This window comes from Gallinula chloropus, assembly GCF_964237585.1.
Source record: "Gallinula chloropus genome assembly, chromosome: 1".
Classification (NCBI taxonomy): Eukaryota; Metazoa; Chordata; class Aves; order Gruiformes; family Rallidae; genus Gallinula; species Gallinula chloropus.
In genome coordinates, this window is record NC_140085.1 from 75,508,642 (window position 1) to 75,525,476 (window position 16,835).

Consider the following 16,835-nt stretch of genomic DNA (forward strand, 5'->3'; position numbering starts at 1 on the left):
ATAGTGACTATAATAAATCCAGAGCTGACTCCCACCTCTGAAGACTACTGCATAACAGGAATAGGATGCCCTTTCTATTCCAGTCATTTGCTAACCTAATAGATTTGCTAACCTAATAGATTTTAATCACCAAACTAGACTTTTTTCCTTCCTGAGGTACTATACCCTGCCTGCTCTGAGCCATGAACAAAACAGCAATGAAAATCCTTCAAAAGTTTGCAGGTGACGCCTTCCGAGGAGGATCTGGGTGATGACAGTCATTTAACATGCAGTTCTGAGACATGAAGTGTACATGTCTCACACCAAGTCCCAACTACTTCCTTCTTAAGTGAATGCAGCAATTAATAGCTATATGAAACATACTTGCTCCAGTGAACTTTTCCCTCCAGCGTCTGCATCTCTCCCAATATGGCAAGGAGAAGCGATGACTTGCCACAGCCAACTTGACCCACAATCATTGTCATCTGACCTGCGATAATTATAACAAGCACATTTTCAAAGAACAAAACCCCCAAATTCTCCTCAAGTCCACAAGGCCCAACTAGATCTGATTCTAGACCACTTAAACTAGTTGGTTACATTTGTTGGCACCCACTAAGTAAATGGGCAATATTGCATGCATCCATCTGTGGAAATATGTATTAAAGGACAGTCCAAGTACATGTGAATCTCCAAAAGAATGAGACTATTGTTTTGACATATATTATCATACATTGTATGGGAATGTGTTACTTTATAAAAGTCAGTTATAGTTCAGTGATATAACATGAGGAGTGATTATTCAGCCTGGGGTTCCTTGAAAATTTGGGCCTGCAACTGAAAGAAGATCCACTACTCTTTTCTGCATTCCTTCTTCCCACCCCCCCCCGCCCCAACCTTTCCTACCTTCACGCCTACTCTGTAGTAGCAATGGTGCTTCCCAGATCTTCCCAGAAACTAACTGAACTCATGAACTGTGCTAACTAGTGCATTTTCCAAGTAAGGTCCTCTCCAGCTGGGGAGATAATGGTCTTGTTCCATCTAAAGGAGGTAAACTCTTGGACTGGTCTGTGCAGCTTGTAAACCCATGGCCTTAGATTATAAACCCCTTGTACCAAAGACCTGCTGGTGTTGTATGTTGCAATGGACCAGCACAAAAAAATGTTGTTTGTTGATGTATAGGTTATCTAATGCCACAGTGAAATGAATTACATAGTTTCATATTATGTATAATATTTTGGAATTACTTAATAAATAAATATGCGATATTGAAGATTTGTCAACCTAACAGAATAAGCTATTTTAAAACTAAGCACTTGATAGGATATAGGAAAAAAAAAAGACTATTTAATAACATGAAATATCAATGGACAGTGCTAGGAATTTTATAGCTATTACTTATTACTACAACTATTATAATAATAATGATAATAATCATTATCATCATAATCATTTGCAAATTTTTTCCGCTTTCTACATAAGACTTCCAAAATAAATCAATGTGTTGTGAACTGGGAGACTATAATGTTGAAGAATGGTAGAAGTATAATATATAGCAGTCGTGTCCCTCTGGTAGCCACTGCTGGAAATAAAATACTGAATTAGATGGACCCCTTGTTTCAATGAGTCCATTGCTCTCCATCTTTCTTTTTGCAATTTGTCCATTAAAAATAACAATGAATTTTTTTGCAACCATATTTTTTCATATTTATTCTTACTCTTCACTTTGTTCCTATTATAAAAACTACATGAACTATGAAAGTATATAAAAACAATGTAATTTTTTGTTTATTTGTAGTATTCTAGGTTAATGATATAGCTGTGAGACCAATACCGTTCATGACATTGTAAATATTTTTAACCTTCATTTTTTTCATGCTTTTCACAACATCAAGAAATTACATTAGCAGCAATTTGATGCTAGATATTTCATGTTTAAGATGTGCATTTATCCTACCTGTTGGGATTCTGATGTTTATGTTGGACAATGTAGCCAAACCACTTCCCCATGAAAAGTATCCATTGGTCACCTACAAAATAATTACCATGTGTCAGATATATAAACACATGAGAGAGGGGAAAATAAATTAATGTCTAGTTTGGATTTAAAATATTACTAAAGTAAATCTGTGATTCATAGACATGGTGAGGTATGCTCATACACACAAAAAAAAAAGCAAGTTAGGCAAGATTGGCAAAGATTGATCAGAAAAGTTTGCAAACAAGAGATGTTAATACACAAATAGATATCTATATAAACACTGTATGAAATGCAATAAAGGGATGATCTTGACTTGAACTTTACTTACCAAATAGTTTCATTTTTTTACATCTAAGATTAAAACTAAGGATAATGAACACAAGACATCACAGGTGACAATCTAAGTAGCATAGCTTATCAAGGAATGAACGAATCATTCTTCATATTGTGGTGTATAGCCCCTTGTAAATGTATTCCCAAAGTACAAGTTGAATATTCACTAGGGTTATGCTGGACATAAAAATAATGTTCCCCAGTGGACCCAAGCCTTTTTGTGAACACTTCCTTTGGAGTTGACAGGGCCATGAAACAGAGCACATACGTGGGGAAACATTGGCCAACGTGACTTAAAATAGTATCATAATAAATGTCAAAAACTGACTCAAACATTTTGATCTTGATTGTAGGAATGAAAAGGAAGTGCATGAGGGAAAGTCTAGAAAATCTATATTCATTTCTGAATATCAGATTATCTAGGTTTCGTAGCTTTAAGCTCTTTTTTTCTCCTGAGAAGACAGGGAATTACCATAATCACTACATGGTCTGAAAATAATTCTTCTCACTTTGTTTGTGGCTAAAGTGCTAATTTATTTAAGGGCTTGTTCTTGCAATGGACAATCTGCCTTTGTTAAAAAGCAGCAATTGGGTACTGTTGCAGGAGGGCCTGTTCTTCATAAAGAATGAGATGATGTTTTTCAAACCACCTTGATTGCGATATCATCTGTCTCCACAGGACGTGTTTGCTTTCTTGTTGGCTGTTCATAACTTTCAAGCTGATACCTCAAGGGCTGCCTCCTGTTGATGGCCTTGGTGTGCTACATAGTGAATTGAAGAAAGGAGAAAAGTTGGCATTCTCAAAAAAGGACAGCATTTGTTTCCCTATAAAATAGACATTCCATTCCCTTTCCTCCCTAAATTCTAGGTCACAAGAAGAAGCCAGAAATATGTGTGATAAAACAGACACACAACTGTGGTGCACATATTGTAATGTTTTAAACACCCTTAAGTGAAGAACGGGAAACATCCGATTTTTGGTTTTCCATGCATAACCATCCCAAATTTCAGCTGTCATCCTCCTCAAATCACTAGGTAAGTCTGCCCTACTTGAGGTAGCACAAAGAATATCAGTAAAAGTGTAATGACATGCAGTTACCAGTTTGGTTCTTGGAAGCTGCAGGAGCAAAAAGCATATAAAATTAGCATGTGCAGAGTACTTCACTAATGTGTAATAGTGACTTTGGAGCTTGCTCATTCAGAGCTATCTGTGACATTTGTATTGAGCTGAACTGGCATAATCTTAGTGAATCCTTCGAGCTGGGCTGTCTACAGTGAATGATCTAACTTTTTATAGACATTACCTTTATTTTTCCCTCTCCCAATCGTCTACACTTTGTCTGTTTCACTGTGTAGGGCTGGGGAAAATGTGGCAAAAGAATCAAAATAAGTGCTGAAACAATTTTATTTTATTATAGCTGTTAATCCAGAAAACCAAGAAAAAAGGTTGTTTCTGGTTGGCTAACTAATTTAATTCAGCTCAAAATAAAACATTTTTTGTGCCCATCCTTTATTTCTGTTGCTGTCTTCAAGCTCCCGTCACATTTCAAATGATACAATCAGTTTGAAACAGTTGAAAAATCTCAACATTGAAAAAGAATAAAATTTCCAAATCATCTCCCTTACTGTTTCCCCCCCCCTGAAATTTTACTCAAATTCATTATAAGTTTAGCACTCCAAAAGCAGCATTTTGGAATGAATTCCTATTTCACAAGGTTTGATGCTGTTTTTCTCACCTCAGATTCTGAATTTCCCAGAATAGGAATTGGTCCTACTTAAACATGACCAACATATGATGGGTTGTACTGGAAATAGAGATTACACATCCCATAACCACAGGAAATGCACCTGGGCCTTTTATAAAAACTGAGAAGGATGAATTTGAACAATATGGAAATGTGTTAGTGTGGTATGAGGTTTTTATTACTACTGGCACTTGAGCAATGCTTAAATCTGTTTGGGAGACCCTTCATGTCATAGAAACACAGAGATAGAAGAGGCAAAACTGCAATGTCAGGCTAGAAGCCCAAACTCTAGAGCCCTATCAGCTAAGCCCATTGGCCTTGTATGGGGCTGTATGGCCTCTCTCCTATGAAGCTCACTTTCATAAAACAGAACTTACAAGTCCTGTGTGCTTCTTACAGGATTCATAAGCTACAGAGCCGTCCCCACCTCTCCAGCTGTCATCTCCAATTTCATCACTCAGGAGAAACTCATTCAGCTTCTGTACACTTGAAAGAAAACAGGACAGTGTGTTAAATAAAACCAGGTTTCCATGAGTACATTTCTATTTTTGTGCAACCCAGACAGCAGGATATATCAGAAGTGTTCCAAAAGGAGTTCATTTAATACTTTTAGCTTCCAATTGGACCATCTGCCACCCTGATGGCAAGTGAAAAAAACATTTATGTAGAAGAAGGACAGATGAAAATAATTAAACATTGCACTGGTAGCTAGGAATGAAGAGGAGAGCTAGTTATGTGTCACTAGTGCTCTGTGGGTATGGTTTCCATCTTGGCAGGCTTATCTCTTCTGCACCCTTCTCATGCCTACACACAGTCAAGATACACAAATGAATCATTGACTGACCTCCATCCTCTGAAAATGCCAACGCACTAGGTGCATCCTGAGCACAGCTTTTGCATACACTGCATGCAAACAGGACTGAATACTGCACAGATCAGTACAGCCACGGCCAGCCTTGGAGAAATATAGCAAGTGCTCTCTTTGCCTACTTCTTAAAACTGTCCCCTGGGGAAATACAGCACACTTCTGTGGTGAAGAATCAATTGAACCGAAGGATTTGGTTCTCTTTCTGGCCCACTTCCTTTCACAGTGCTGTGAGCACATGGCTCTTTATTGTTCTCTAGAAGGGATGACCAAAAGCATGCACTGGTCATGGTGAAGCTATGTTACTTTGCAAAAACTAAAATCAAGGTGCATTGAGCCAGAGACTGAGAAAGCATGAGGACATATGACTTCAGATCAGTGATTTGAACATTAATCTGCAAGCGGGAAGCTAGTCCTGTTTCAGGTCCTGTCTGAATATTTGGTATGAAACTATCAGTATGTGTTCAATCCACAAAGACACTGTTTAGCAAGAAAGCCCTGCTATTGTCATTATTTCCTCTTCTCAGTACATGAACTCCTATCTCCTTTTTTGAAAGGAAAATTTATGCGTCTAACTCCCATATCAGAATTTCTGTCTTACAAAAGTACATCAGGCAAGAATTTATCTTCCTGTAGAAGATAAGAGACATCATTCCGATCATCTGCCTACAAAGATGTAAACCCTTGCTTTGGATTTTAATAAGGACAGGTACCTTCAAAAGCTTTCATGGTACTAGAACTACTCTTTGCAATAAAATGGAAATTCTGACCGAAGTATAAGCATTTAATCATAATGCAAATAAGTTCACACCCATATTCATGTATTTGATTGATGATAGAGCCATGGAGTGGCCAAGCACACATTCTTCCTTCTTCACTTGGGGGACATGATGTTCATGGGAGAAAGATGTTAGGAAATAAGTTTGCCAAAGGGTAAAGTTTGTTTTGGCAAATATAGTCCTTAAATAATGTCCTGAGGGGTGGCCAGCAGTGCTAAGGGAAACGTACACACCACTTTGATATTAGGGCTATACTAAACATAGTGCAGAGATGTAGAGGCTGGGATGATTTACAAAGCACACTTGAGATTTTCCACTAGTCAGATATCATTTTCAACCTAGGGAAAGTCTCTCATGTGGCCCTTATGTTTCTTTGATAAAAATAAACCCTTTTATTTCCTTTTTTTTAAAAAATGAATGAGGTACTGGGAAATGACAGCTATGGAGCCTGAAGTCCCATGGCTGCTATTTGTCATTATCTTTACCCACCAAAAAGAGGCAGTGGCAGCAGCAATGCAATCCCTTGCCAATGTGCCTCAATCTTGGCAAGAAGGAACTATGTTTCTGGGTGGAAAGTTCAGTCTTCATATCCTGCTAGTGCTTGGCATCTGACATGTTACTGCCAGTCAGGTGCCAGTTTGTGCCTCTTGGGACATCGGGGCAGTGTGTATGTCTACATAACTGCCCCATGACCATAACTCTTTCCGTACGGACCAATGACACAACAGCCAAAAGTCTGAAATTTGACCTACTACCAATGCACTATAGCCCAGCACAAAGGAATTTGGGGTTTTGGGCTATTTGTAGAAATATATGCCCCAAACATGTAAGTTTCTGATGAAGCAACACATTTTATGAGTTCCTTTCCTCCCCCTTTTTTTTTTTAAATATTTTTCATTTCATGCCAACTTCCTCTCTGTCCTGCCATGCAGATCTCTAACCCTGACAGACTAAACTCCTAAATGTCTACCTCACCGTGCTTCCTGTCCTGCGTCTCTTTAGCACCATTCAGGAGAATGGTGTTTCCTCTATAAGACAAGCTCTGTCAGGCTCAGTTTCCCTTGAGTAACAAGTGCTTCAATGCCCAGCATTCCTTCGTCCACTCTCTGACAACACCAAATTCTCACTTAAAGCACAATATACCCTCTGTGGAGGTAGAGTTAAGCCAATTGCTCTTCCTTGCACCAGCAAGACTACTCTCGTTAGGCAGCTTCTGTCAGTCTCTCCTCTCCCTCTGTTTGACAAGAGCCCAGAAAAGTACTAGGTAAGAGTGATGGTGGGTAGTCACAATGTGAGAAGAGGAGTGTATGCCAAGGAGGGACAGTCCAGTTTCAATCTGGACTTCACTCTTGGTGAAACTAGAAAAATAAGCAAACATTTCTTTCTTAATATGCAGTAAAAAAGAAATGCTTACTTTGATTTCTCTCTCATTTGTGAACACCTGAGTCCCACTTCTTAATCCTTTTCCATGTGAGCAGGTAGAAACAAATGTTTTTCTCCAGCACCTTCCCTTGTTGGGAAACTAGAAGGGCCACTTACCTTATGATAGCCTTGACTGCAAAGCGAACCACAGTGGAGAGCAGGAAGAGTGGTGTGACCAGGATGTGAAACAAGGACAGGGATGCAAAGGCTTGGGCGGGCTGCAGTGGCTTGTCGTTGGTATACGCGTATGTCACGAAAGTCTGTCACATGGGGAAAAGAGGGTGTCAGGATAAGGACTCTTGAAAAAGATGGACAATGACAGCAACCAGAACATTTTGACAACTAAGGCAAATAACTTTATACCTCAATTTATTTGGAATCACAGTAAACTGAAGAGAAAGGTGTCTTCTATGACAGTGAAAAAGATTTTGAAAACTTGTGAATGATTTAAAGACATTTGTACATTCAAAAATGAAAAAAATTCTTTGCAAAGTCAAAGCATTTATTTTTGTAAAGTTTTGTAATTGACTTCAGGGTTTAGAAGAAACACACAACCCAGGGAAACTAGTAAGAATCTAATAAACCTTATGGTTGTGGTTTGTTTGGGTTTTTTTTCACAGATGCAGAACTATGGTCATATTTCATCAAAATTTAGTACACACTGCAGCACAGTGAGTAACATCCTCAAAATTTGATCTGTGAAGACTCCTTACTGACTGGCATGCAATAGTTCCTCCAGTCCATCAGACTGAGATTTAAACCTGGCCAGAGGACATACAAAATTTATTTCTCCTTAAACTGAAGAGTACTGTGTCCTGAGAAACGAAACAGCAGTTTATAATGCACTATGAAACAGGAATGATTTTCACTGCTGGACAACAGAAAAGCAAAGCCACCCAAAACCTCTTCAAAATGAGAGTTTCTCAAAATGATTTTTCTTTCAAGTTGTAATGATTTACTTTTTTCTTTCTTTTTTATACTAAAAAATTATATTTCTTTTTGGTTTTACCAATCCAACCCAAGCCAGCACTGGTGAAATATCACCTCTGAAAATGTATGCTCCCAGCTTCATTCTATCCTACAGTTAGCAGGGGCACATTAACTCATCTGTGGATTTTGTGAGGGACATGTCCTACAATAACAGTGGTGTCCTTTCTTTCTTTCCTTCTTTCTTTCTCTCCTCCCTTCTCATTTTATCTCCCTTTTCATAATGAAAAGTGAAAAAAAACCACATCTTACTGCAAGAACAGCTGCTATTGGTATGGCCGCATTCATAAAAACTGTGAAAGAGAAATAAAACAGGCATGGTCAGATTATATGAAAAAAAAGAAAAAAAAACATTTTTATAATTAGTTATATGGCACCAGAAGAATCCATTTATTTCTAATTCAAGGAATTAAAACTCCCAAAGGAAAATTCATCTGCAAGAAGAAATGTCCTTCCATGACAGAGAGAGACCTTAAACAGACAAACAAATAAAACAAGTAATTATCTCATTTGTATACTTTAGTGATCTGGGCAAGAAAGCTTTATGTGCACAATTATTATGTAACACAATGAGTTCATAATGAGAGTCTTGCAGCTCTTCTACATTACGGAAAATACAATTTCTTTCAGGAACTGATTTATCTTTCCTGTAATCAGAGCTACTAATATTATCTGGTGCCTTCTTACTCTAAACCAATTCATAACTGTAATGTCATAATGAAGGTGACAGAAAACTTAATAAAAAACAATTATATCAACAAGACATGCTCCAGCATTCCAAGTTTCTGTGTTACAGATTTTTCATGCCTTTTTTTAAATCACATTCCACACACACATTTAAAGTGTCACAGGCACAGCTGTATCTTGCTTTAGTAGAAGTCGTGAGGAATGTTGACATGAAGAACAGGATCCATTTCTGAGGACTAAAAATATAGTTACTTACTGGAAAGAGATGTATGAAGTGCAAAGGTTTTGAGACTGGTGAGTTCCTTCATCCTTGTCTCTTCCACACTAGTACAAAATATGTGCTCCCAGGCGTACAGCTTTAATAACTTAATGCCTTTTAGTATCTCATTGGTTTTCTTTAATCTCTCTGTGGAATAGTCCTTCATTTCAAAAGAAAACAAGGAAAAGAAATCGATAATAGTTTGTAGTTTTTATGAGAATTCTCTTTTCCCTTCACTCCTGTTGCAAAAGTCATTAAAGATTTATAATTTTGTTTGTTTGTGATTTTGTACAGGCCATACTGAGTAAAACAATATAAAATTCCATGTTCTTTGGAGATATTAAATGCTTACAGTCATCAGGTGAAATTAAATGACCCTGTTCTGAGAAGAAAAATAGACCAGAAACATCCAAATCCTGCCAATAGAAGGTGAAACTCAGGGATGTGGATTCATAGGTCAATGGTATTCATAACAACAGATAGAAGACTATATATGTGTAACTCCTGGTACAAGATTCATCCTGGGATTTGTACAGACTGGTCATATTTTATGAAAATGAGATGTTTATTGATATATTTAGTTAATTGCCACTCACTAGTTCGGTAATACTAAACTTTGGTAAAATCATAACCCAAAAGATGTTATGAGTCAGAGGAGCTCAGAAAAGAGCAAAAAGAAAGACTCAGACTATGTCTGAAATTATGCAAAGATAAATCCTCTTTTGGTATAAATTGGCACGATTCAACAGGATTGTAGTGTGCAGAAGATTACGTCCATGTATTTATAATTTACTCACTGAATATTAAGATAACAAAGATCTTTAAATATTTGACAACTCAAACATCAAAGGCTGATTCAAAAAGTTCAAGGATCATGAGAATAAAGTTAAAAATTAGCAAAGTATCAGAAAACTTTTCTAATTGGTGAACTAAATTAGAGTGCAAAATAAGCTTACAGCATGGAAGAATGTACAATAGATACTAATCCAGCAATGCTTGCTGACTTTTAAGGAATACCAAAGCTTAGGGTAAGAGTGTAAAGTCTCTAGTCATTCCAGAGGAGGGTTATACACATTAATTAACACTGTCATCCTATAAGTTATCAGTTGTTTGTTCTGTTTGCTGACATCCCATGAAATGCAACATCTAAATGTAGGAATAACACCCTTTCACACAATTTAATTCAGATGGAATAGGAGGCAGGTCAAGGCCCACATACTTCTATCAGGTTGTTGTCTGACAAACATTAGGAAGGAAGAGATACAGAGCCACAGAAAAGGAGAGGGAGGGGTGATGGAATTAAGGGACCACTTGCCCAAACCTCTGCAATGAATGTTCACTGACAAGAAAAACCCTTGGTTCCCTGTTGTCATTCCTGGATCACAAATGTCACTGAAATAATTTACTTACAAGAGTGCTCTTCTGAGCCTCAGCCAACTTCGTAGCTATGAAGTACTGTATCGGAGCTAAGAGCACAATGACAGCAGCCCCAACCAAGGCACTCACTCCGAGTAAATTATAGAGTAGGATCACACCCATGATTATCTACGAGGAAAAAAGCAACACAGACAAAAAAGTAGATTTCAGTATGTCGGAATGATAGCAAGAACAAAATATTTGTTCTTCTAATAAACAGTTAAATGGTTTGTAGGAATCAGCTGAGCCTGTACTTCAGAGGTCAGGTTTGGAAAGTGTGGGAAATGAACCCAGAAGCCTTTTTTTTTTATGTTAAGTGCATAGTTTATCTTAGTGCCTGGTACTCCTAATTCCAGATGAGGCTTCCACAGAACTAAAGGAGTACTAAAATGATGGTGCTTGCCCCAAGGCATTTTACAGAACCACTGGCTTCAAGTCTTATTTACACTAGAGCTACTCGTATCGCTCTGGAAATATTTGAAGGTTTTAGGACAGTCATTAATCACTTTTGCATTCTGTTATAGTGGTCCTCTTACAGTTGCAGACAGAGGCACATCTAAAACAGGCATGATGCAGATGTGCTGCAAGTGACACAAACCTGAGCTCGTGCATCAATACCACGTAGCTCAGTAGGACAGCACCAAGATGCTACGTTAACCCTACAAAGAGTTTGAGAACACTTCCTACAAAGATTTATCTGGGAATGGCTCTGATGCAACTACCATGATTCTGGTCCCTGTATTAAAACAAGCTACATAAGTGTTTTTATAAAAAGGGTGTAGAGAACTAGCTCCCTACTTTGTATATTTGCTCTCTCTTCAATGAGTCAGTTCTGTCTTTAAATCTGCTTTTCAATACAGTATCAGAAATAGGAATCAGTGGAGTTCAACATTTTTAAAGCATTATTTACATTTTCAGTCTCCTAGAATGTAAATTAGCATACCTACATGCCATTCTCTTAGCAGAGTAATACGAGGTTACAGGCAACAATTGATACTTGGGCAAACTGAAGGCCTTGCTGGGGCCATGATCCTACAATGAGTTTTTGTTCTAGGTAACAGTGGACAGTTCTAGATAATAGTGGATTCATGATATATTTTTTAGGATTCACTGCAATCTTCAGCAGTCTGTGGCTCTACTGGCTCACAGCAATGTGCCTGGGTGGCCAAAAAAGTCAATGGCATCCTGGTCTGGATGAAGAATAGTAGGACTAGGGAAGTAATTTTTCCCGTGGATTCAGTTCTGGTGAGGCCCCCACCTTGAGTACTATGTTCAGTTTTGGGTGCCTCACTAGAGAAATGACATTGAGATGCTGGAGTGTGTCCAGAGAAGGGTGACAAGGCTGGTGAGAAGACTAGAGAATAAATGTTGTGAGATGTGGCTGAGAGAACAGGGGTTGTATGGAGAAGAGGATGTTGAGGGGAGATCTAATTGCTCTTTACAACTACCTGAAAAGAGGTTGTGGAGAGGTGGGGGCTGACCTTTTCTCCCTAGTGACAAGTGACAGGAGAAGTGACAAGTTATGCCAGGGAGGTTCAGATTGGATATTAGGAGAAACTTCTTCACAGAGGGTCGTTAGGCATTGGAATGGGCTGCCCAGGGAAGTAGGGCAGTCTCCATTCCTGGAGGTATTTATAAGATACCTAAAAGGTATTTAAAAGGTTAGATCTGGTGCTGAGGGACATGATTCAGTAATGGATGGTAGGTTAGGGTGATGGTTGGATTTGATGATATAAAGGGTCCCTTGCAACCAGAACAGTTCTGTAATTCTATATGAGTTCAGTATTTGCTACAAGCTGTTCTGCTTGAGGAGGCAGCAGCCTAGACAATTGCTGTTTCTTACAATGTCCGTTCAAGCTGAAGTCTTTTGCAAAAAGCAAGACAGGACAGTCCCACCATCTTTTCCAAGTGGTACAGTTATAATTGAGCTAAGAGTTATCAAGTTCCCTCTTTTTTTTTTTTTCATTCCAAAAAGCAGCCAATTGAGCTAATCAGGCAGAAAGACACGTTACCACACCACCAGTGTCACTGATATCAGTTCTATAATATTCTGAGAAGGAAATACTAAGTAACACTAAAATAATGGTAATATTTAGGCAATAGTAATAGTCAGGTAATTGCAATGATCACTAGGGAAAGAGAGCAGAAGGAGCCCTCTATAGCCTAGGCCACAGGTACTCACTCACTAAGTTCCTTAGCAGGGGCAAATTTATTGGTGATGCTATGCTCATTCCCAGACGAAACTATGGCCAAGCTACCCCTGTGTTCCTTGTCTCCTCAGTGCCTGAAGGTGAACTACAGGAAGCAGCAAAACCATCAGAAGCTTCCTCAAACCAGCCTTTAACTGCAGTGGTGAGGAAGGCTGTTACGTTCCTACAGTGGCTGAGACAGAGGCTTTATAAAAAAGACAAATGGATGGTGAATTTAAGGTGCGTATAGTTTTTCACTAGCCAAATGAATCACACCACCTGTTAATTTGATAACATTCAAAGCATTAGCAGCAACACTTGCAAATAAACCTGCATATGAAACAGTGCTTTAAAAGTAAACCCTCTGTGCTATTTCTAATTTTGGTTACCATGCATACATTTTTGTCTTTTTCTCCATAAATTGTTTTAAGACTCTCTAAATCCTACCTGATCCTAAAAGGGGCAGATAAAGCCAATATTTGCTTCTATTAGTGGTAGTAATATTACTATTATAAAAGATGACTGATACAGTTCCAAGAATTTCAGCAAACCGGATCTGCTTTAAGAGTGGCTTCTATCCCTTTTAAAACTGGCTACATGTTGGCAGGATCGCCTATAGGATAAGGACCATGCCAGTCCCACCCCAAAATAAAATTGTTGAGGGGTGCTACAGGAGTCCAAGCTTCATGGAAAGTCAGTGTAGCTTAGGTCGTTAAGTTGTTTTGTGCTTCTCAAGTTTTTTTCCAGGCTAATAATTTTTACCTCTCCTTCCCACAGATCTTGTTAAAATCCAGATGTTTACAGTACCTAAGTTTGTTTGGATGAAAGCTCCTCTGAGCACTTCGTGCAGCGCGCTATCAGGACTGCTGTCAGTCACTGAGCAGGACTCAATTGCTTTTTCCTCTTGCCACAAAATGCAGCTACAAGTTGTCACTGCAAGAGCAACACTTGGCACTGATCAGGTGCCTGCGCTGCTGCCATGTGGCAGAAATAAAAGCAGTGCCTCCTGTCAGTAGTGGGAAATGTGTGAGCAGGGAAAGGAAGACAGGTCATCATTCTTAAAGTGACAGATCATATCTATGACATGGAAATCCTGCTCAAAAAATAATTCCTCTCTCTTTGCTGGCCCCCAGAGACACAGCCTCCCAGCCCTTGGAGGAAAGGATGGGTGACATCTCTGCTTGTTAGTCCTCCCAGCAAATGAGTGTGAAGTCCAGGTTGTGCTCTAGATTTTGTAGCAGTCTCACAGACACGTGCTTTTTTCAGCTGTGTTGGAGTATCTCTGAAATGAGGCCCTTAACTTTGATGCTTTACCTGAACAGGCATTGCCCACAGATTGGGGCACAGGAACAAGAACCACATTAATTGATTTGTTTCTATGGCAACTAAGTTATTGATTTGTCCCAGCGTCATCTCTCCCATGGACAAGTTGGATGTGGAAAGCCTCAGGATCTTATTATATATCATTGCCTGTGGGAAAGGAATAGAAGGGAAGGTATGAAAACAACATAATTATAAAACAACAGCAGCAGCAGGACGTTTCAAACTGCGACATCAGTCTTTACCTAAGACAGCCCTTCTCCCAGTCTCTCACCTGAGACAGAGAGATGGAGACAGAGTGAAAGAAAGCACAAGAGAGAGAACTGACTTAAAAAGCTTCAATTCTTCCTAAAATGTTTGTTGCTTAATGCAGACCTAAAATAGAACAGAATGACAGCAAAACATCAAAATTTAGGAGACTGGGCAAAAATAGTTATTTAATGAACATTTGTTGAGCCTGCTTTTCTGTGACACTGTCTGTCAGAGAGATCCCTCTTCCTGAAAAGATAGATAAACTCATGCTATGAGGTTTTCATCAGGGTTCCTTTGGGTTTCTCTCCTTCACCTAGCCACTTGTTTCCAGAAAATTAGTAGGAGCTTAACAGGAGTTAAAACTAATCAGGGTTTTTATCTACCAGAAATTTGAAGACAAATATTGTGAGCCCAGTTCGCAGTTAAGACCAAACAATGAAGCTTTAAGGAAGTTTTTAAAATAATTTGCACTCTTTGCTCTGCTTTGTCCATAAGCAAGGTAGATCCCATAGAATTGTCTACAAACGTTGGTGAATTATATCACCTGCCTATGGTCCCATTTTGGCAAGTAGGAGCCACAAAGAGAGAAAGAAATAATCAGGTCTGGATGCATTCCTGTGTGATTTAGTCTAGCTGATCCTGCTCTGCCAGGGGGGTTGGACTAGATGATTTTTCAAGGTGCATTCCAACTCCTAACGTTCTGTGATTCTGTGATTCAAATGAACAAAGCAGATGCAGAGAAAGACCAACCCTGCTTGTCTTCATACACCTAACATCATGTGCAAAGGTGTGTTCCTATATGCACAGAGTGAGGCTTAGACTTCTAGATGCTAGTATGGTAGATTTAGATTTTGATGAAAGGAATTGCTGCCATCAGCTTGGCTATGTCAATGACATTACTTTTCCCTGTATAAAAATGTAGTGCATATCTTCTCTTAAACAATTGTTAACTGAATGTTTAGATTTTTTTTTTTTTAAATTACATATATAAAAATCAAAGCACAAAGCTGGAGCTATTATTAGTGAATTTGGCAGATTCTGGGAACATCTTTGCTCACCAATAAAGCACCTCGTAAGTTGATGCCAGTTTCTGTAGTGACATAGTAGGATGCCTGCAGGAACGTCCTCTGCAAGATAAGGGCCAGGAAGAGAAGAACTGCCAAAACATAAACATTCCTGAGGAATTCCTCGGAGGAAAGATATGAATTTGATGGATCCCTCACCTGAAATTAAGGAAAAAAATGGTGAATGTGGCATAGGCAGGATTGCATGTTCTTGAGACAGTGAAAACCAGGAAACTCAGTCATTGCATTAGAAAAAAAAATTCTATGGGAAAGTTATGGAAATCAGATTTCTCACTGCCCTATATATAAAAGTCATTGGGACACAAATTAAATACTCTGCTCATGTTCCAAAGATTTAGCAGTTACAAAAATAACTGGTTTTATCTAGAAATGAGGAATTGGATCACCATGTTTTCTTATCTTTATTTTCTCCACTGAATTCTGATCATTTATAAGATAGAAATGTTAGTAGAAAATATAGTTCATTCCACCTGCATCATGAAGAAGCTACAAGAAAACATTTTTGATTTTATGGAATTAGTTGCTTATGTTGCGTTTGTGTATTACAGAAACAATTCATTCCAGAAATATAATCTATGATACCTGTGAATTCTGAGTAAAATAAGAAGATATTTTGTGGGGCATACCAGCATATAAGGTTTAAATGCCTCAAGAGGGAAAAAAACCCTTAGTATTGTTTAAATCAATTTATTGTTTTCATTTTCTAGTTTTTATGTTCACTGTGCTGCTCTGTTTCAGACAGAAAAGGAAACAAATATACCAAAATACTGCAAGGAAGGCTGTTCCTTTGGCATTTCCGATCCAGCTGGAAGCAGGATGTACTAAAATTCTTGGGGGGAAAAAAAACAAAAAGAAAAGAAAAGGGAAAAAGCCTCTTCTCCTATAATATCCATCCTGATTCTGAGATGAAAATTTGGGAAATAGTGTTTCTAAGCACCTAACAATCTTTAAATATAGTCCAATGTCTGTAAGACACCTAAATCCCACTGAAATAATAGGACTAAGTTGCTGAACCAGCCCAAGATTCTCTGAAACAAGGTTTGTTTAATTGCTCTATTGGTCGGATTATTGTATTTGATAACTCTTATCTTAATATTCTGCTGCATCTAACTTGCTCATATTTACATAGTGGGGATATTAATAATAAAACAACAGTTGCATATGTGTTTATCAATGTATATAAAGTTCTCAGGAATTAAGGGGGAATAAGCATAAAAGTCAATTGACTCACATTAATTGAAACTAGAAAGAATTTTAAGGAGAAACACATAATAACAAGAACAACCAAGTTTATCAAAATCCATAAATTAAAAACAAATGTATTCTGAAATGTATCCAAGAGAAATAGTGACTGTCACCAAGCCAGGCTCTTGGAGTGGTTTCAAGTTCTCCAGTGTTTTTTATCTTCCCTTCAGCCAGTGCTAATTAAAACTTAAAAAAACCCACAACTAAAAGCACTACACTGAAGAGTACAAAAGATAAAAGCAGCAAACACAGCAAAGATTCCTAAATTTGAGATCCAGAAATTATTGTTTT

At 38.2% G+C, this 16,835-nt stretch overlaps 1 protein-coding gene across 4 annotated transcripts in view; it reads right to left on the reverse strand.

Annotated features, from left to right (window-relative positions):
* ABCC9 (ATP binding cassette subfamily C member 9) overlaps window positions 1-16,835 on the reverse strand; it is a 60,429-nt gene that overhangs the window by 35,440 nt on the left and 8,154 nt on the right. For 3 of the 4 annotated variants that reach the window (XM_084278049.1, XM_084278050.1, XM_084278051.1), the window contains exons 3-12: window positions 15,273-15,437; window positions 13,957-14,112; window positions 10,448-10,582; window positions 9,035-9,197; window positions 8,344-8,384; window positions 7,222-7,364; window positions 4,416-4,524; window positions 2,944-3,054; window positions 1,937-2,009; window positions 364-469 (exon numbers count right to left, since the gene is read on the reverse strand). In XM_084278049.1, coding sequence (XP_084134175.1) covers window positions 364-469; window positions 1,937-2,009; window positions 2,944-3,054; window positions 4,416-4,524; window positions 7,222-7,364; window positions 8,344-8,384; window positions 9,035-9,197; window positions 10,448-10,582; window positions 13,957-14,112; window positions 15,273-15,437 — 1,202 coding nt within the window. The remainder of the gene's footprint in view (window positions 1-363; window positions 470-1,936; window positions 2,010-2,943; window positions 3,055-4,415; window positions 4,525-7,221; window positions 7,365-8,343; window positions 8,385-9,034; window positions 9,198-10,447; window positions 10,583-13,956; window positions 14,113-15,272; window positions 15,438-16,835) is intronic. The other variant, XM_084278052.1, reaches the window with a different exon arrangement.